Source organism: Schistocerca nitens, chromosome 3, assembly GCF_023898315.1.
Source record: "Schistocerca nitens isolate TAMUIC-IGC-003100 chromosome 3, iqSchNite1.1, whole genome shotgun sequence".
Taxonomy (NCBI): domain Eukaryota; kingdom Metazoa; phylum Arthropoda; class Insecta; order Orthoptera; family Acrididae; genus Schistocerca; species Schistocerca nitens.
This window is the reverse complement of record NC_064616.1, coordinates 957,663,389-957,685,539: the sequence shown is the minus strand read 5'-3', so window position 1 is coordinate 957,685,539 and position 22,151 is coordinate 957,663,389. Positions and strand designations below refer to the sequence as shown.

Genomic DNA, 22,151 nt, shown 5'->3' with positions numbered 1-22,151 from the left:
ATACTTTACATACAACTTCATGGTATATTCCGTCCGGACGGGGCACCGTATTGTTCTTTAATTTCATGATCGCAGTTGCTATCTCTGCCTGTGCCGAAGGTGATACGAAAGTTGGCTCGCTGTACGCCAACTCCAAAACTTCCCTGATCATTAAATGATCATCGCTGTCGATGTTCGCCTCGTCATCACGCAAAAGCGATCGAAGCAGGCACATTGCTCAGTCCTTCGATCTCGTTGTCATATCATCAGATGGCGGAAAGAACTGTTGGACCGCCGGCCGGTGTGGCCGAGCGGTTCTAGGCGCGTCAGTCTGGAACCGCGCGAACGCTACGGTTCAGGTTCGAATCCTGCCTCGGGCATGGATGTGTGTGATGTCCTTAGGTTAGTTAGGTTTAAGTAGTTCTAAGTTCTAGGGGACTGATGACCTCAGATGTTAAGTCCCATAGTGGTCAAAGTCAACTGTTGGACCTCTGAATGTCTCAAAAATCAACCTATGTAGTTGCACCCATATAGCTGCACTTTTTCCTCATATATTTCTGCCAGTGTGTTCCGTTTGTTTCAGACAGTACTGCTTTATAGTCTTCTTTAGCTCCTCTGAACAAGTCTACTCTCTACTTATTTCTCCCTGTCTTATTGAACACTGGTACGTTCTCCTGGACGCGTGAGGGAAGGCACGTCGCCAGACTAAGGTCATGCTCATTCCATCCCTGTCAGATCAGCAAACTGAAAAGCGAGCAGGTTAGTTCCCATTCTCTGGACCATAATACGCCTCAAAAAGCAACAACCCGGTGTTTCACAAAGGTTAACCGCAGCTCGACCTTAGAATTGCTGGCTATGCACTGCGCGGACATGCTCTCGGGGTGCTCATTTTGCATAAAGTGCGTTAAAATTACGTGTAATAAAGACTGGCTATTAATAATAGTAACAAAAGAATAGCATGTGGATGGATTCTACATAGATTTCTGCATACTGTTCCACACTGGTAGAGGGTAAGTTGATTCTTAGTCTTCCTTTTCGCCAGTTGTAGCGTCTTCCGGGAAAGATTAGTTCACCCTCCAGTAATAGTGCTCGCTTTTCCGTTTAGAGGAGACCTCAGCCCCCCCCCCCCACCCTACACCATTTCCTGTTCATTTTTTCTTATGTGAGTAGACAAAATGACTTCATTGCACTGGTGTTTATGTAGTGGAACTATTTTCAGATTACTAAGCGAGTATTTATTTTCAGATGTTAACAGAGATTTATGCGAAATAAGTTCCTGTTAACAATGGCTGAAAAGTGTTTATTTGCGAGAGTGATGGAGTCAGTGACCAGTGTAGTGCTGATGGGAAAGGGACTGGATTGGTATATGTGCCATATTGCTACTGTCTATAGCTGACAGCGTGTGGTAAACCTGTGTAACCATGTTGTAGTCTCTTCGTGGTGAATTAATGAATGACCAGAAATTACTGCTGTTCTTTCACCATTAATCGTGTCAAAAGCAGACCCCATATATTACTTTCTTTCAGGAATTGTTGACACTTGTAGCGCGGTCTGCACTGATTATGATCATTACAAATCCTCCGTATACCTTCCAAAGCGGATGTAAATATACCTGATGTAGTGTGGCTGATCATATTTACGGAGGCTTCGCGTAGAGTGTCATGATGACTGAAATTCTTCTTTGTGTTGTACCATGTCATTCTATGAAATACTTTAATTATAAACAGACGCGAAAGCCTAAACAAACTGCTATAGAGGAAATGTCAGAACAAAAAATGGCTCTGAGCACTATGGGACTCAACTGCTGAGGTCATCAGTCCCCTAGAACTTAGAACTAGTTAAACCTAACTAACCTAAGGACATCACAAACATCCATGCCCGAGGCAGGATTCGAACCTGCGACCGTAGCGGTCTTGCGGTTCCAGACTGCAGCGCCTTTAACCGCACGGCCACTTCGGCCGGCGAAATGTCAGAACATTTCCGCGCACAACAGGAAGAAAACATGACTACCAAATGGCGAGTGTTGATCTGCAAACTGTCACCAATCACTGACAAGCCGGACAGTCCACTAACGGCTTCTTTCATACCCTCCCTCTTTCTTCGAGTTAAGTAGTGTATTTTATGGTCAGTAAAGTTACATAAATATGACGTATTGATATTGATTGTCTGCAATAACTAGAGGCACCTTTCTTCCTCCTACCAGTCTTGCCCTTATGAAGGCAGTTCTAATACGGTCGAAAGATCCGTATTTAACTTTATAATTAAGGTACTATACACAATGACGCTGTAGAATGTACATAAGAATTTTGATCATTGGGAGTCATTATATTTAAGGCTAGAATATTAAACTGCTGTAGTGCATTGCTTGACTAATGTTGAAATATCTGATGTTGGCATAAGACACAGGTGACTTACTTCTGTTGCAGAGGGAGCCAGTGTAAGCCTCTGAGCCTCTTTGATCTCGGGAGAGCTGAGACTACGTGAAGCATTCGATAACTGTCACGCTGAGGAAAGTATTCCAGTCGGTTGTACTGAAAACAAAGAGGTAGACATTGTTGAATAGATGTTGGCAGCATTTTATACTCTGGACTGGCTTTTCAGTGTGGCAGACAGTTGACAGACGCAGCTGCTGGAATTTGCTTCTTAATATCTCACTTAAAAACTGCAAATAAGTACTCATTTATTAAACCAGGAGCTAAATAAAGTTGTTTTCTCTGCTCACAGAAGAGAGCCCGACAGGAAATGCTTATGAGGTATAGTCTATCTGTAAACTCCCAAAAAATATTCAAATGTGTGCGAAATCTTATGGGACTTAACTGCTAAGGTCATCAGTCCCTAAGCTTACACACTACTTAACCTAAATTATCCTAAGGACAAACACACACACGCATGCCCGGGGGAGGACTCGAACCTCCGCCGGGACCAGCCGCACTGTCCATGACTGTAGCGCCCTAGATCGCTCGGCTAATCCCGCGCGGCTGTAAACTCACAAGCGAGCAACATTTGTGATAGGGAAGTTTCTTTTCCGGAGGAATACTACAGCTGCCGTGCAACATGGGTAAGCATCAGTTTTCACTCTGGAAGTTTACAATTGTGTGGAGGTATTTACGTAGATTCTGTCCATAAGCGTTTCTTGTGTTATTATTATTAATTACTCATATCTATGCCCCACGTAGTTTCAACACAGTTTGTGGGCAATAAACACCCCATGGGCAAGTCTGCTCACTGTGTCACTAGTCATTCAACAGGCGCTCTGAGGAAGGGTCGTATAGCGTCATGAAACACCCTGTAGTAGCTTATTGTGACGTAGTGCGGTAGAGACTACGGGGAAGCACTTGCTTGCTCTTCAGTTTGCAGGAGGGTAGTGCGTGACCACAATCCGGCGCATGACCTTCCCTCACGCTTCTTCCTTATCTCTCCCCACTCTTCTCCTACCGTTATGCTCCCAGAACACAATTTATCTCTCATTACGGCTCTGCTGAAGTTAGATATGATACACACATTTAATGTCCGCAAGAAGAATAGAACTGGTAGTTTTTGTACAAAATTTTATGTAGTTTAATATTGTACTGGTAAAAATTTTACCCATAAGCCGCGTTGTCAAGTTATTCAAGAAAAACATGAAAATGCGGCTTCTGAACGGCCCTGCCTTCCCGTCCCCCCCCCCCCCCCCTTTCAAACACCAGAGGCTTACACCTCGCGGTAAGGGATTTTTAGTATTTTTTACGTAATTTTTCTTCATTGACTGGGGTAATGAGCTCCTCCTAGCATTCATCTGTAGGAGAATTTACGTACTAGGCACAATATCTTGCCTAAAGTGGTGGACCAAAGTATACTCTCAGTAATTAGTGTGCAGCTACTTACAGAGTTCCACTGTGAGCTGTAATTATCGTATGGCAACGAAACTTCGTAGATATATTAATGACAGGCAGAACGATATTCGTGTGCATGACGTTACAAGTCGAGATGAGCGACCTGCCTCTACAGGTTTATACAATGTGGCTGTAACTAAACTGCAGTTACTCACAGCAGTAATTATTATGTGGCAGCGAATCTTGGTACACATGATAATGACTTATTGCGGCACCGATTGACGCTGGAGGAAAACTGGTTCCAGTTCTGGCCACCAGATGATAATCTGGTGCTGTGAATGCAATAAAAGCGTATACAAACGATTCAATTTGTAATAGATTAGGAATGGGAAATGAGTAATAAACGTTAAACAAGTGAGAAAGGCATAATGTCGATTTTATTATTAACCGACGCTTACTCACGTTTTTCAATAGGAGCACCGGAGAAGTCGACGAAATACTGTACATTTCCAGACTTGCATCTGGGGATCAAAATTGGAACCAATTTTCTTCAGCGGAAATTGGTTTCGCATTAACTCATTAGCATATGTACCAAGATTCGCTGTCATGTGATAATTGCAGCCCACATTCGACCCCCGTAAGTAGCTGCACTTCAGTTACAAGCATCCGGCATAAACTTGTAGAGGGAGGTTACTCATCTCGGGTTGTTACCTTATGCACACAAAGTATCATTCTCTCTTTGTCTTCCGGTGTGGGATACTTGACCTATTTATCTTCCGGATTCGCAACCCTCATTAGAAATCACAGTGCAGTGCTGTCTGCAGAGTGGATGGATCTTCTAAACGACTTGATCCCAAGGTAGCCTCGAGGATACAATAAATACAATTACTCTGAGCATTATTGTACTTATCCACAGTCCTAGTCCTCCTTGAATTTATGTTACTAGAGGTTACTGCATTTTTGTATCTCCTTTTATCGCCTAATACCTTTCTACATTTCGAAAACGAGTCATCACTTCAACTCTTATACTTCAATTATACTGCGGGCTCTTAGCCTAACTGTTGCGTTATGGATGTGTCCATTATCATGTACTGACACGTTATACTAGAGATACTTTCATGTATCGCCTGCTGTGGTGGTTTTGTGCCCCCATTTCAGAGATGCACAAATGCCGCCTTTAAACCGTTCATGCTCGCCTAGTAACCAAGCAGGCAAGCTGCTGCACGTTATAAGCGGAACAGGCAGGCTGCTTAACTGCCTTCTAAGCCAAACTATGCCCACGCCAATCAGGCTAAAGGTATCTTGCTTCCGGCTCCTCTTGCCGTTGTGTTACGCTACGAAGTAGTTTATTCTGCAAGCTTTCATTTCAGTGTCATGAGTAGGGCTTGGAAGTCCTTTTTCACCCGAGTATCACAAGAGGAGGCCCAATGCAATATATATTCATTTTGGGTCGTTGTAGATCAGAAAATGATGAATTTTATTTGTCCTTTTTTCCCTTTTCAGCGTTTTTCGGACTCATTTGTTTATTTATTTTAGATACTGATGGTTTTCTCAGCAACTTCATCTTCTTTCTACTAATATTGTTTATTCTGAATTCGAACCATAATAACGTCACCTATAACACATATCCTCCGTAGAAAGCAAAACCATCTCTGAAAATCCAGATCATTTCCACCTAAAGACCTGAAAATGTCTATAATATTACAGCAATGACAACTAACGTAAAGATTTTTAAAGTCTAGTTTCTGTAAATTCAGTATGTTTCAGCTAAATTTGGCCTCAGTTATACCAGTTTTAATTATGTTTTCCGCAATTTGTATTATGAGATCCTGTTTTCATTTTAAATGGACAAAACAAGTTTATTCTAAATTCCCCAAACGCATTTTGACAAACGCGAAGTTAATTTTTCATATTATATTGATCTAAAAAATTTATGTCTGAAAGAAGAAGCTTTTCATTCATATTATACTTTTCTTGAAGTACGTTTCATACCACAAGAATCTTGTACCTTTATTTTGGTTTACGTTTTCGCCCTACTTTCCAGGTTTTATGTACTTACAGGAATGTTTGAAGTAATTTTAAGCGATGTTTCGACTTCAGTTATTGAACTCTGATTATGTTGTTGTTGTTGTGGTCTTCAGTCAAGAGACTGGTTTGATGCAGCTCTCCATTCTACTCTACCCTGTGCAAGCTTCTTCATCTCCTAGTACCTACTGCAACCTACATCTTTCTGAATCTGTTTAGTGTATTCATCTCTTGGTCTCCCTCTACGATATTTACCCTTCACGCTACCCTCAAATACTAAATTGGTGATCCCTTGATTCCTCAGAATATGTCCTACCAACCGATACCTTCTTCTAGTCAAGTTCTGCCACAAATTTCTCTCCTCTCCAATTCTATTCAATACCTCCTCATTAGTTATGTGATCTACCCATCTAATCTTCAGCATTCATCTGTTCAAATGGTTCAAATGGCTCTGAGCACTATGCGACTTAACTTCTGAGGTCATCAGTCGCGTAGAACGTAGAACTAATTAAACCTAACTAACCTAAGGACATCACACACATCCATGCCCGAGTCAGGATTCGAACCTGCGACTGTAGCGCCTAGAACCGCATGGCCACTCCGGCCGGCATTCATCTGTAGCACCACATTTCGAAAGCTTCTATTCTCTTCTTGTCTAAACTATTTATCGTCCACGTTTCAACTTCCATACGTGGCTGCACTCCATACAAATACTTTCAGAAACGAAATCCTGACACTTAAATCTATACTAAATGTTAACAAATTTCTCTTCTTCAGAAACGCTTTCCTTGCCATTGCCAGTCTACACTTTATATCCTCTCTACTTCGACCATCATCAGTTATTTTGCTCCCCAAATAGCAAAACTCCTTTACTACTTTAAGTGTCTCATTTCATCGGGCATATTAACACATATTTATTCAAACACCAAGCTCAGTTTATGTAGTGCATCATGACAGATATCTAATTCATCACTTTGTAATTGTGTACCCAGTTATCAATTTCACTTGCGCAGATGCCAGAGTGAATTGCATGCTCTACGTAAGGGAGCATTTTGTTGCGCATCAACTGAGGACTGGACTTTCTGTCACTTGAGGAGGCATGACATTTTTAATACCCACTGAGCAATACATTTTTCTAATTTCAATGAATGTTTGCCCTGAATTTAGAAAACCTTCTCGCTCTACACTGTTGAATGGCCTCAAGTCCTTTGCACATATTTCCTCACACTAGTTACCCACTAAGCCTCTGCCTTCTTTCAAAGCATTTATGTGATGATGAAACTGCTGGTGATGTTTACAAAAATGTCATAACATAATCGAGGTTCCCAAATGAGTGCCTCGTAACGTTCTACACAATTTTCATTCCGAGCAAGCTACCGATTTCTTTGAAACTGCCTTGTACACACAAAAACTGTTCCCATACTGGACTGCAGCTTTGTTTTGTTACTAGTATATTTATCCCATTTTCGAATTTCTTCTCAATGTTGCTTAAGTTTGGTTTGTTCGTTTAGCTGCTCCCACCATTAAGATAACTGTGCTATAGTGACTTTACCTACGTAGCCTTACACTGAGACATCAAAACTTATGAAATATCTCCTAATATCGTGTCGGACCTCGTATTGCTCGGCGGAAGTGCTGCAGTTCGACGTGGCATGGACACAACAATTTGTTGCAAGTCCCCTGTAGAAATCTTGATCCATGCTGTCTCTATGGCCGTCCATAATTCCGAAAGTGCTGCCAGTGAAGAATTTTTGCATGAACTGACCTCTCGATTATGTCCTATAAATGCTCTACGGGTGGATAAATAATTCGGTAACCGCCCAGAATGTTCTTAAAACCAACAATGAACAATCATGCGATTCTAGTGCACGTCTATGAATAATGGCCTATGAGCTGATGGTTCACTATCCCACACCACACGTTTACATTCCATGGACGCTGATGTTCCACCTAACGAAGCCAACGGGGATTGTCAATAGACCACTAGTGCATGTTTCGGCGGTTTGCTTGGCCTTGATTGGTAAATGTGGCTTCACCACTAAATAAGACACATGATACATTTGGAGTATCCTATCTGAATGCCCATGTGCTGAAGTTGAAACAATTCCCATAAGCGTTACCATGCAGCTCTTGTTGGAGAGAGATGTGGTAGGGATGGAACTCATGTCTGTGGGGAATACGTAGGACACATGCATGACTCATGGTAAATTGAGATTGCGTGAAAGCTAACGTGCGGATCAACTGCAACCCCAGCAAGAACATTAATTTCCTCCTTTTCTGTGACGTTGTCTAGATGTTTACACTACCACTTTCACTCAACTTATTGAACAGCGTAATAAATAACAGCCGAAATGGTTGACGCCTATTGGGATATGTTGCTGCATACACCATACAAGAACAAACTGCATTCTTCCTGTACTCTCCATACACCATCAGCAGGTCGGCATTTTTTGCATTGGTAAATTCCGTCGCCCACTCATGACCTACTGCTTGGATTATCGCATCAAACACTAACTGACTATCATGTCGCAATGACATTCAAGGAACACACAAGTACACAGTAAGCAAACGCAACAACATCGTACCAAGCAACTATGCAGGTGAATAGCACAAAGAAGTATCGATGTTTAAACTTTTCAAAATACGGTATCTTCTAAACGAACTGGCACTATAATCATGCAACAAACACCACAGACATTCTAATTTACCCAACATTTAGTCTGTTAGTGTCAATAGGTGTTGTTCCACTTAAAACAGTGCAAGTTTCCACTAAAATACACTTGATAAGTAATACTGGCTAACAATACGATCCCCTGACTACCAATCCATTCTGTAGTAACACTTTTCGTTTCCCAATATTTGAGCCGAAAGCTTAGAATAATATTCACTGCTAACCGATCAGACATTATATTAGCATATAATAAAAACCATCCCAACAGTTACGTGTGTCATATGGGCAAGTGGGACATTTTGTGACATTTAAACTCGCACTTGAGAATGGCTATAAAGCCGAAATCATTATTTTGTGAAGTAGATAAATAGTAACTTGCGGTGTAATGATGGAAATTTCTTTCAGAAAGTTTATATATGTGACGAGTCCGCAGATACAACTGCGATCTCGTGTGATCGCTCTCCTTTCTGAGAACGTGAGTTCACTTCTACCCGACAGACGACTTCAGTTACAAGTGGACACCAGCGGAGACTCACGACTCGATTCTTCAGGTAACTGGAGACTGCGAGATTGGAGATGACCCCACAGGACTGAATGCTTTAAAGCGACTATACGGAGCTCATTTCTGAGCTCTAATACCAGGATATTCTGCAATCATGTTGGATTGGTTGCGCAACCTGTTATCAGATGCAGGAGGTTGAACAGATTCCATGAAATTTTCCGCGCTTGCTAAAACCCAAGTTAGCCTGCATTAACCACTGTGATTCAGTGTAATTGTCCTATTCTGTTTCCGTTACAACAGGCTGAGTTGCTTTAATGGTTGTGGTGAAGACAGGGGCAAGCAGGCTGGAAGGTGAATTTGTTTCCTCTGTGCCAGTTACATTACACTGAATCGCGAGAGAAACTGGTATAGTCATGCGTATTCAAATACTGGGGCATGTAAACAGGTAGGCAACGCCTATATAAGACAACAAGTGTCTGATGCAGTTGTTAGATCGATTACTACTGCTACACTAGCAGTTGATCAAGATTTAAGTGAGTTTGAACATAGTGTTATAGACGGCACAAAAGTGATAGGACACAGCATCTCTGAGGTAGCGATGAAGTGGAGATCTTCCCTTACGACCATTTCACGACTCTACCGTGAATATCAGGATTCCAGTAAAACATCAAATCTCCGACATTGCTGTGACCGACCAGCGACGACTGAAGAGAATCGTTCAACGTGACAGAACTGCAACCCTTCCGCAAAATGCTGTAGATTTCAATTCTGGGCTATCAACATATGTCAGCATGTGAATCATTTAACGAGACATCATCAATATGGGTTTTCGCAGCCGAAGACCCACTCGTATACCCTTGATGACTGCACGACACAAAGCTTCACGATAGCTTGGGCCGGTCAACACCGACATTGGACTGTTGATGACTGGAAACATGCTGCCTGGTCAGTCGAGTCTTGTTTCAATTTGTATCGTGCGGATGGACGTGTACGGGTATGGAGACAACCTCACGAATCCATGGACCCTGCATGTGAATGGGGGACTGTTCAAGCTGGTGGAGGCTCTGCAGTGGTGAGGGGCGTGTGCATTTGGAGTGATATGGTACCCCTGATACGTCTAGATACGGCTCTCACAGATGATACGTACGTAAGCATCCTGTCTGATCACCTGCTCCTATTCATATCCATTGTGCATTCTGACGGACTTGGGTAATTCCAGCAGGACATTGCGACACCCCACACGAAGAGAATTGCTGCAGAATGGCTCCAGGGACACTCTTCGGTGCTTAAACACTACCGCTGGCTACCAACCTCCCTCCCCCCTCCCCTCCGACTTGAACGTTGTTGAGCATATATGGGATGATTGTAACGTACTCTTACGGATTTATATTTATGGACAGCCCTGCAGGATTCGTGGCGTCAATTCCCTCCAGTACTACTTCAGATATTAGTCTAGTCCACGCTGTGTCGTGTCGTGGCACTTCTGCGTGCTCGCAGGGGCTCTACACGCTATTAGGCAGGTGTACCAGTTTCTTAGGCTCTTCTGTGTGGTAGATATTGCATGCAATTCTGCAACTACAACGCACACGAATCGAACGCACCTCTGGAAGTTGAGAAACCCCTCATGCAGTCCCACAAGGCAATTCGGTACGCACAGAAACCCACAATATCTTTCCCGTGCCTGCCGGTATTTTATCCTGAAGATCAATCGTTAACGAACTCGTCTGCAGTTTGGTTAGCATCACCTTCATAACACGTGAGCCGTGCGACATGTCTTCTTTTACAACTCTATGAATCGAGTGAACAAACGTTCACTGAGGTTTACCATGCATGGCAAGAGTCAACCCTCGTTCAGTGTTTGTTGAGGAAATCTGGTCCGATAATCACTGAATGTCTTTGCCCAACGCATCGCAGCCCCGCAAGAAAAGTGGCACAACTCAAAAAACGGCACTTTTATTTTTTGTTTGAGAAAATTCGTGTGATATTAATTTTCGTAAATTATTGTTTAGCGTTTTGTATTTTTCTATCACAATAATTTAGACTTCTCTTTAATTTTTTATTTTACCTGATGCACTAATTTTGCTTCATGAAGGTTCGAATATCGTATTAGATTACAGTAAGTAGAAAATAATTGTATACTATTTCACGCAAAAAGTGGTAAAGTTATTACAAGAAGGGTGATAAAAAAACGAAATAATTTTTAGAAAATCAAGAAAAGTGACACAACTCGAAGAATTAATTAATAATTACCTGATAACGCCCCACATTCGACGAAAACAAAAATTATAAAAATTATTCAAATGGCTCTGAGCGCTAAGGGACTTAACATCTGAGGTCATCAGTCCCCTAGAACTTAGAACTACTTAAGCCTAACTAACCTAAGGACATCACACACAGCCGTCCGGAGTGGCCGAGCGGTTCTGGGCGCTAAAGTCTGGGGACTGATGTCCTCAGAAGTTAAGTCCCATAGTGCTCAGATCCATTTGAATCATTTTTTAACATCACACACATCCATGCCCGAGGCAGGATTCGAACCTGCGACCGTAACGGTCCCGCGGTTCCAGGCTGAAGCACTTAGAACCACACGGCCACAACGGCCGGCTACAGAATTATATGTTCATACTACTACTGTATAGACTATAATGGAATTTACTGGGAAAATTACTTCAAATTTAAAGCGCACTTGTACCACGTCAGTAAACGTTTTAGCTGCAGTCCGGAACCGCGGGACTGCTACGGTCGCAGGTTCGAATCCTGCCTCGGGCATGGGTGTGTGTGATGTCCTTAGGTTAGTTAGGTTTAAGTAGTTCTAAGTTCTAGGGGACTTATGACCTAAGATGTTGAGTCCCATAGTGCTCAGAGCCATTTGAACCATTTTTGAAGTAAACGTTTTACAGTGTTCTGTAAGTTGATTCATCTCAAGTAGTGCATTTTTGAGTTTTATCACTGCTATTGCCGGGATGCAATACGGAAAAATTAGCATACACTCTGCAAACTTAGTTTCCCCAATGGTAAACTCAAGCACCATTGTATCCAACGACTCGACACCACTGTCGCCAACCGCACGTAGCTTATATTCTGGTGGCCTCAGTCTCTTCAAGCTCACCGGGTCCAGACTGATAAGCCAGGTAAGAAGCATTCCGTGCACGAGTTTGTGCAGTGTTATGATCTATCGGGACTTCTTTTCGACGTTCAAAGCATTCCCATTTGAGTTTAATGGCTGCTTACCCCAACGGTGCCGCCCGTTTTTTCTCTTCCGACAATCAGACGCTCGGTGGCTCACTTCCCCACACGAGTAAAACTCTCTTTGCTTGCTATGTTTCAGTATATTGCCCATAAGTCCTACGGCATTTGACCACAGAAGCGAATACACGGTAATCTACCCGTTCCTTCGTGGCAACGTCTATTTCCTTCAGTGCGCTGCAAAGTTGCTGTTAAAGTACTAAGATCCTCAAATTGAACACTTCGTGATATTTCTGCGGGAATTCCACGCATGAAAACGTCTACCACACTGTTTTCTGCTTCCTGCAGTAACACTTTATTGGTCTCTGTATTCTTGGTAGGCACGTGGGTCTTGAGTATTGACTTTGCGAATACTATCTGAAAATACACTGACGAAAAAAATCACGATACCAAAAATATTTAATGTAGAGTAATGTAATTTTGGCATCAATGTGTCTGGGAAACATATTTAAGATCACAGATTAATGGCTCTGAGCACTATGGGACTCAACTGCTGTGGTCATAAGTCCCCTAGAACTTAGAACTACTTAAACCTAACTAACCTAAGGACATCACACACATCCATGCCCGAGGCAGGATTCGAACCTGCGACCGTAGCAGTCGCACGGTTCCGGACTGCGCGCCTAGAACCGCGAGACCACCGCGGCCGGCAAGATCACAGATTAATGTAAGCACGAGAAATGCCGCTGCAAATGTGAAATGCTGGTACATTAATAACCGGCGTAACCGCCAGAATGTTGAATGCACGCACGTAAACGTGCATGCATTATGTTGTAAATGTGCTGGATGTCAGTTTGTGGAAAGCAGTTCCATACCTATTGCAGTTGTTCGGTCAATACTGCGACTGTTAATGATGTTTGTCGCTGAAGCTGGAGTTGTCGTCGATGATGTCCCATATATGCTCGACTGGAGGCAATATGTCGACACCCTGTAGAGTATGTTGGGTTACAACAGCGGTACATGGGCGAGCATTGTCATGTTGGAAAACACCTCCTGAAATGCTATTCATGAAGTGCAGCACAACAGGTCGAGTGACCAGACTGAAGTACAATTTTGTAGTCAATCTGCAAAGGGTACCACGAGAATGCTCCTGCTGTCAAACGAAACCGCACCCCAGGCCATAGCTCCAGGTGCAGATCCAGTGTGTCTAGCACGCAGCGGGTTCATTTCAGGCCCTTAACTTGCTTCGTTCTAACCAACACATGGCCATTACTGTCATCGGGCCATAACTAGCTTTTATAAGTATACACAACAGACCTCCACGCTGCCCTCCAGTGAGCTGTCGCTTGACACTTGAAATCGCATATAGCGGTGGTTTGGAGTCAATGGAATGCACGCTTCAGGGCGTCTGCGTCGGAGCTGTCCTTGAAGTAACCGATTTGTAACATTTGTGGTATCGGTAGCAACGATGCCACGGCGTAAATACAAGTTCTAAAGTTGGAACTACGACAGACACCGACGACATCGCACTCTAGCCGGAGTGGGAGAGATCTACGAGCTCCGCTCCTAATTCTGCCCGTTTGATCAAGAGCAGACGGCCGGGACACTTCGCACCTCATTGCAAAACTATGTAATATGTTTGCATATGTTTATACAATAATAAAGGTGCTTTAACTGTATTTGCAGTACCGACGTGTATTACCTTTTCCTGCGCCTGCTCCTACCCACGCGCCGCCTTCCAGGCGGGATACAAAAGTTGGCGACGAGGTTTCCCCTATCATTTCCTTTTTTGCTCGGTACTGCTTTCTTTTCGTGCTAGCCTTAGTTTAAAACTTTCATTTGTGTCAACCATGGCTCGCCACAGGAAGAGGCTTCGCTGTCCGATCTTGTACGTTTTCAGGCTCAGCAAATGACACAGCTGCTTGCTGCCATAAATGGACTGATCACACTACAAACTGCAGTTACTTCGGCGCCTCCGACGCTACCGCCTATACCGACGCCGTCGCCGACGGCGCCTACATTTCGTGACTTCAATGCTGACGTTGAACGCTGGCCAGAATACATCGCCCATCTCGAGGCACACTTCGCAGCATACAACATAACAGGTACCGAGCGGCTTGCCTTTTTCATTGCAAACCCGGGTGTTGTGTTGTACCGTGTGCCCGTGAAGTTGTTTTCCACCACCCGCCCAGAAACTAAAACTTACGACAAAGTGATTGACGCTTTGAACTCCCACTTCCGTGTCAGTGTAAATGTGGTAGCTGCACGCTACAAATTCTTTCGCCTCCGGCGTGGCCCTACTCAGTCGAATTAATCTTGGTTAGCGCACCTTTAGGGACTAACTTCTGATTGTGACTTTAATTGCTCATGTGGACGCTCATATTGCGCAGAATGTGGCGGATCACCGCATCCGCGAGCAAATCCTCCGGTTTAAAAACCCGTCTTTGGAGGAAGTAGTGGACTTGCTACACAGACAAGATACATTAGACATGGCTACTTCCGCGTTCGACGTGACCCCGGGTGTGCGTACTGTTAGCGCGGCACAACAAGTGCCCTCCCGGCCAGCCACACCGCGCCGCTCACGCGCAAGTAAACAAATTTCCAACCAGGCACCCACTAAGAAACTGAAATCATCTCCGAACTGCTTTCGTGCCCACGCACGGGACAGTTGCCCATCCCGCCAGGCGAAGTGTTATTTTTGTAATAAGAAAGAACACGTGAAAGCTGTGTGCAGTAAGAAAAACACTACTTGACAACTTGTCTCCCGTTTGCGTGACTCGCGTGGGCGTCACCGCAACGGTAACCACCACGATCATGATTCACATCAGCCTATGGATGTTAATGCCATTTATTCAAAGCCTTCTGCATCACGTGCTTTGACTGTTCGTCGTGTGGATCAAGTTTTGCCCGACACTTCCTCTCGCATTCAGCGCGATGCGAGGAAACTTTTTGTTACTTTGAACATTTGTGGACGTTCTGTTCGCCTGCAGTTGGACACTGGTGCATCAGTTTCCTTACTGAACAAATCTACGTATCACTTTCTTGGTTCGCCCCCGCTTCGTCACTCGCATTCCACGCTGACTGCATTTACTGGACAGGAAATCTCTGTGTTCGGCGTGTGTAGTTTGCAAGCCACGTATGGTGCAACGACCCATACAGTGTCTTTCCATGTGCTCCGCTCTAGTGATGCTACGAATGTTTTTGGCATGGACGCATTTGAACTTTTTGGCCTCGCAGTTCAGGACAATATACTTTGCATCAACGCTAGTGACCATGCAGACAATGTTGCCGACCTATGCGATGACTTTGCTGAACTCTTTTCTGATGGCCTTGGTTGTGCCACAGACTTCGCAGCGCCCGGTACCGCACGCACTGCGCGATGCCGTAGCTTCTGAACTTAAGCATTTGCAAGATATTGGTGTCATTGAACCTGTTCCTGCTTCGCCATGGGTTTCGCCTATAGTGTGTGTGAAAAAACCAAACGGTCGCCTCCGTATTTGTGCTGACTTTAAGTCTACCGTAAAACCCCAGCGAGTGGTAGCTACGTTCCCCTTACCGCGTTCCTGAAGAAGTTTTTGACAAGCTTGGTGCGGGAAAATTCTTTTCCACACATTGACTTGCGGGACGCATACTTTCAGATTCCGCTCGACGAACAGTCGCAGCGCTATTTTGTGATCAACACCCACCTTGGATTGTTCAAGTTTCGCCGACTTCCGTTCGGTTGTGCTCCGGCTCCTGCTATTTTTCAGTGTTACTTGCAGCTGTTGTGTGCCACTGCCCCTGGTTGTTATAATTATATGGACGATATAGTTGTATCAGGTCGCACCCCTGATGAACATTTGCAGAATTTGCGTGCCTTGTTTAATGTACTTTTGCAGGCAGGACTAAAGTGTAACAGAGACAAGTGGAAATTTTTTCAAACTGAGAGTCAGTATTTAGGACATATGATTAACGGACAGGGTATCCACCCCTCGCCGTCACATTTCAGTGCAACTGGAGACTTGCCAGCACCCAGGAACTTGAATGAACTTCAGTCGGTGTTGGGCAAGATTACATATTATATTAGGTTTATACCAGATGCAGCGCAGATTGCAGCACCTTGGCAACGCCTTCGGCATAAGAACGTCCCTTTTGTTTGGTCTTCGGAATGTGTCGCTGCTTTCCACAAGCTCATGTCTGCTTCGTTAAGTGATCGCTGATTGATTCCTTTCGATCCCTCCAAGCCAGTTGTTTTGGCTGTCGATGCATCTTCTCTTGCACCGCATTAATTCTGTCGATCGCCCGTTCGCTTTCGCGTAAATTGCTCAATTCTCCCCAGCAAAACTATTCTCAAATCGAGAAAGAAGCTTTAGCTATTGTCTATTGATGACAAAGTTTCATGATTTTTTGTATAGTCGAAAATTCTATTTGGTCACCGACCATAAGCCTTTGACGTCGTTGTTCCATTCGTCAAAGCCAGTTCCGGCCCGTACTGCCCAAAAGTTGCAACGTTGGTCTCTGTTTTTGTCTAACTAAAATTACGAAATTTTGTTTCGGCCTACGGCCCAGCATGGCAATGCTGATGTTTTGTCTAGTCTGCCTATCGGTGTTTGATTCTTCCGAACTGCCCTGCATGTTTATTGATTCGCAAGATAAGGAATTACCTGATGGTTTTCCGATGGATTTTCGTCGCATTGCTTCCGCGACAGCCGCCGATGCTTCCTTGCAGATTCTTTTTCAGTATATTCGTACTCAATGGCCTCCGTCTGCTACGCAGATTCGAGATCCACTTGTTCAACGTTACTTTGCGCAACGTCACAACTTGTCTGTACACCACGGTGTTATCTTGTTACGAACTGACAATGATCAGTCTCTTGTGGTTGTACCTCGCTCGTTGCAGTGGGAAATTCTCCGTTTACTGCACGCTGATCATTGGGGTACAGTACGGACGAAGCAATTAGCGCGTCGTCACTGCACTTGGGTCGGCATTGATAAACAAATTGAGAATTTGCTTGCTATTTGCCGCTCTTGTGCGGAGCATCAATCTGCTCCTCGTCAGCGCTTCTTAGCTTGGCCGACTCCTACTGCGCCTTGGCAGCGCGTTCATGTTGATTTTGCGGGTCCGTTCTGGGACACCTGCTGGTTGATCGTTATTGATGCGTACAGCAACCTTCCTTTTGTTGTACCTATGTCTTCTACTACATCTGCGAGTACTGTTCAGGCTTTGACAGCTATTTTTTGTATTGAGGACCTTTCTGAAGTTATTGTCTCCGACAATGGACCCCAATTCGTGTCCTCAGAGTTTGAAGCGTTCTGTGTTGCTAATGGCATTCGCCATCTGACGTCAGTCCCGTTCCACCCCCAGTCGAACGGCGAGGCTGAACGGCTTGTAAGTACGTTTAAGTTGCAGATGAGCAAGCTGCACGCCACGCACTCTCGTGAGTACGTTCTCTGGACTTTCCTTGCTTCATATCGCTCTCAGCTGCGCGGCACTCTTGCCCCAGCGGAATTGCTACATGGCCGCGCACATCCGTCGCTCCTGCAGATATTGCACCCGCCGCCATGCTCCCACTGCTTCACCTCTTTCTGGCTCGGCGCCGTATGATTTGGTGTACTATCGCGTTTTCTCTGGCAGGCAGCGCTGGGAGCAGGGGTGCATTCTTCGCCAGCTTGGTCGCGCCTTATTTGTCATTTGTGGTCCCTCCGTCACTGTCAAGTGACACTGGAACAAGATCCTTTTGTGCCGTCCTCGGTTTTCTGCCGCTGGTTGTTTTCCGGCAGAACTAAAGGCTTCGCGGCTTCCGCCGTCTCAGCCCACGACTCCACAGACGGCGCCTCCGCCGCCCGCGCCTCCGCGGGCGCACCTACCGTCGCCGCCGCCCCAGTCTGGTCACCTGCACCAGACGGGCGCCTATCGCCGCCGCCGCAAACGATGGACGCTGAGGCCGCCGCCGCCGTCGCCCATGAAGGTCGCTTCTCCGCCTCCTCATCCGAGCTTACCCAGTGGCGGTGCGCGGTCTGGGCAGGTTTCCATGGGGCGTTTTCCTCGCACCCTCGCAAGCAATTCGGGGTCGCGGGTGGACAGCGCGCACCCTCAGTTCCGCTGTCCGCCCCCTCAGCTGCGCCGCCCCTGGGTCCCTCCACCCGCCGTCGGAAGCCATACTCGACGACGGTGCGTCGTTTCAGGGGGGAGGGATGTGGTATCGATAGTAACGATTCCACAGCGTAAATACAAGTTCTAAAGTTGGCAATACGACAGACACCAACGACAGTGCACTCTAGCCAGAGCGGGAGAGATCTACGAGCTCCGCTCCTGATTCTGCCCATTTCATCAAGAGCAGACGGCCGGGACACTTCGCACCTCATAGCAAAGTTATGTAATATGTTTGCATATGTTTATACAATAGTAAAGGTGCTTTAACTGCATTTGCAGTACCGACATGTATTACCTTTTCCTGCGCCTGCTCCTACCCACGCGCCGCCTTCCAGGCGGGATACAAAAACATTTCTTTCTGTCAATGTAGTGCCAACTGCTGCTCAAATTACTGCTGCAGATGCAGATCGACGAGCCAGAGCCATATGTGGAACACAATAGTCTTCCCTCACGTTAGTGCCACGTGTCCGTGCAGAGTCCCGGACTCGTTCCGACCATTCATTCTCGTGACCACCACTGCCAGCAGTCAAGTACTGTAGCACATTCCTGCCAAGTCTTTCTGCAATCTCGCTGAAGGAACAACCAGATTCTCGTAGCCCTATTATAGCACGGCCTCGTTCAAGCTTAGTGAGGTGTTGATACGGGCGTCTTTGCCGCCTTAAAGGCATTTTCGACTAATATCAGCTCACCACGTCCAGTCTCAAAGTGAATAATGGTCATGATCATTACAGAGTGTACTTAAAGCAAATCGGATTAGTGTCCTCATGTGGCATTACTAGCGCCACTCTGATGAGACTGGGACGAAATTTGAATAGATATCATCTAATAAATTTTTTTATGTTTTTTTTTCGTCAGTGTATTTCCACTGACTTATCATGCTTCAAGATCAAAATAGTGAGCTTGTTGCGGAAAACTGTGCGCTATTTTGTTCTTGGTAACGCTGGCGTAGTCCAGCGACCATCTGCTGAAATGACTGTGCTTTTCAGAGGGTCTCATGATACAGCACATTTGTCTTGGTTTCCCCTGTTAAACGTAAGTCAGCCACTGGAACGGTTACTTCGTCTGATCTATCTCTCTTTACAGCAGTAACTGTAACGTCAATAACGGAAATCGACACATATTGCATTGTTTTACTCGAAGATGGGTTGATAAGTATGGCTAATGCTAGATTAAAACAAGAAGAAGCTACCCCCCCCCCCCATCCCTCCCAACGCTGGCTTGTTTTTCCGTGAAACAGGCAGTGACTGAACCCGACAGGATTCAGAAGCTGAAATCTACCAAGGAGGTTCTGATGCTCGTAATTTTGGCGAAAACTTTCCTTTGTTAACACCCAAACTACTTGCCGTTTCGGAGCAGCGTTAGACTCTGAAGCTGTAGAAGCATATGGTTCTACTATTTGGCGCTTTACCACTACTATTATTACTGCCGGAAACTCAAATAACCAATTAATATACTAAAAAATAACGTATAAATTACTTTTTCCTCTGTGTCGTAACCAATCTACAGTCTGAACCTTTGTCATGAAGTACAACGACTAACTCATGACAACAACTGTATCGACCCGATCTACTCTGGACCACTACGTGTCAGGGTGGGTGAGGGATATTGTGAGGGAGAAGGCTGATTTATGCCGAAGGATAAATCCAAACAGTGTTAGTACTGACAGGTGCCGCCTTATACAGCACTCCGGTCGTCCTCACGGCCGCGCTGTGTTCTTGCAAACGGAACCGATTACGAAATGAGCTGACGCCCAGAAGCGCCGATAACGAACGTTGTTCTGGGTGGTGGTCGGCAGCTACAGCGGTGCCGAGCAGCCCATCTGCAAGCGACGTCGTGTTTGCCACGAGCTATGAAGAACGAGCACGGACCATCTGGGTCTTTCGAAGTCTTTCCAGATACGCATTTCTGCACTTACTTGCTGTTCCCACGCCACACGCTTCGTTGCAGTAGCCGACACTGAAAGTCCGTTAAAGAGCAGCAATGATCGGGTCACCTCCCAAAGATCGACTAGGATGATGGCCGATGATGTCTAGGTGGCTAGGACGCCGTGAGAGTGCGCCTCCTTCAGCAGGATCATAGAAAGCTTTTAATCCGTCGTCCGAAGTCCCTCTTGTGGTGTCACCGCCAAACACCACACTTGCTAGGTGGTAGCCTTTAAATCGGCCGCGGTCCGTTAGTACATTTCGGACCCGCGTGTCGCCTCTATCAGTAATTGCAGACCGAGCGCCGCCACACGGCAGGTCTAGAGAGACTCCCTAGCATTCGCCCCCGTTGTACAGCCGACTTTCCTACCGATGGTTCACTGTCTGCATTCGCTCTCATTTGCCGAGACGACAGTTTAGCATAGCCTTCGCCTACGTCATTTGCTACGATCTGGCAAGGCGCCATATTCAATTACTACGAATGTATTCTGAACAGATATTGTGAATCAAGTACCGTCAAGAGCGACGTTCATCGTTAATGGATTAAAGTTAAGTACCAAACAAGCTACGTCCGCTTTCTGAATTCTAATTCCTTATCATGTTCCAGACCTCACGTCAGTATAGTTCTTCCCTCCTCACGCCAGCCTGCGTGAGCTAAAACGCGTGCATTTCGGCCTCCTCTAGTAACACGGTGTTGGCTCTTCAGCCAACACAACACCTCACAGGTTGTATGCTGGCCACACTGCATCGGTGAAGCTTCATAAGTCGCGCGGCCACTGTGCCACTGGTAGGAGTGCCTCGCCGGATCTCGATGTGCCTATCAGCCGGCAGGTAGTCAGCCGATCTTCGTCATCAAAGATGGGTCGTGGTTTCTCTGAAGCTTAAAGACCCGTCATTCGCTCAATTTCAAGACGCAGGCAGAATGGTGGCACAATTGAATGCCTCGAGCGTGTAATATCGATTACTTATACCCTTTTAGCTAATCTTCTGACGTAGCCTTACTGGAGGCTGACGAGTAAGTTGGCTTCCTAATATTTGTGCTATCAACTTTTCCTAGCTCACTGTGCACCAAACACCGGTTGGTAGGCCCTGGTAAATTCTCAAGAGTGGGTTTATCGGTAAGAAACTTGTACCCGAGCTACAAAATGTTACGGCACTGTTGGTTACGCCGTGTCAGCTGTTTCTTGCGCTCGGCCATTGGCGGGTATCGTAAACTCGCGTCTGCCCAGAGCGTTTTGTCGTTATGTCAACAATACCGCCGAGTCGTTTACTTGAGTAGCACGTTGGCGGGGGTGATTCTGCTACCTACACGATATAGGAATAAAACTTTAAAAATTAACAATTCGCGAGCCGAACATTTGCGGGACGCTGCATAACTCATATATTTCAATCACTGGAGCATCAAAATCACTGGAGCATCAGAATCACAGTGCCATTCTCACTATGAGAGGAACAATAAGACCTCAAAATCACACTGACCTCGTCACTAAGAAGGAATCAATAAACACCTGAAACTCACATCTAATAATCATCTCGTAGTACAATTTTCAATACCGTCATCTCACTGGAGAAGTCTCCCTCATCGTATCTTACTAACCAGATCTTCCCTGAATTGGCATTTTTTGAAATCCACGCAACAGGAATCGGCAACTAATATTTTCCACAAAATTTCTGGACCATGTAATATATTCATCAGAAACTCCATTCTGCAAAAGCCTAAACACTCACATGGACACACAGTTACTTATAGTACGACTAACTTCACGCCGCATTAACATCCAGCATACCGATAGTAAGAAATTCACACTCTCACATATAGAGCAGAATAAGAATGGAAAACAGTAAAACAAAATAAAAAAACGACACAAATACTGTTTGAGCTATATTGCTTCGTACGTGCCGTATACAGAAACATACGCCTCCT

The 22,151-nt window shown here is 45.2% G+C and overlaps 1 protein-coding gene across 1 annotated transcript in view; it reads left to right on the top strand.

The window, feature by feature from the left end:
- LOC126249505 (neural Wiskott-Aldrich syndrome protein-like) overlaps positions 1-22,151 on the top strand; it is an 88,259-nt gene that overhangs the window by 46,266 nt on the left and 19,842 nt on the right. The window contains exon 2 of the mRNA XM_049951157.1: positions 17,933-18,323. Coding sequence (XP_049807114.1) covers positions 17,933-18,323 — 391 coding nt within the window. The remainder of the gene's footprint in view (positions 1-17,932; positions 18,324-22,151) is intronic.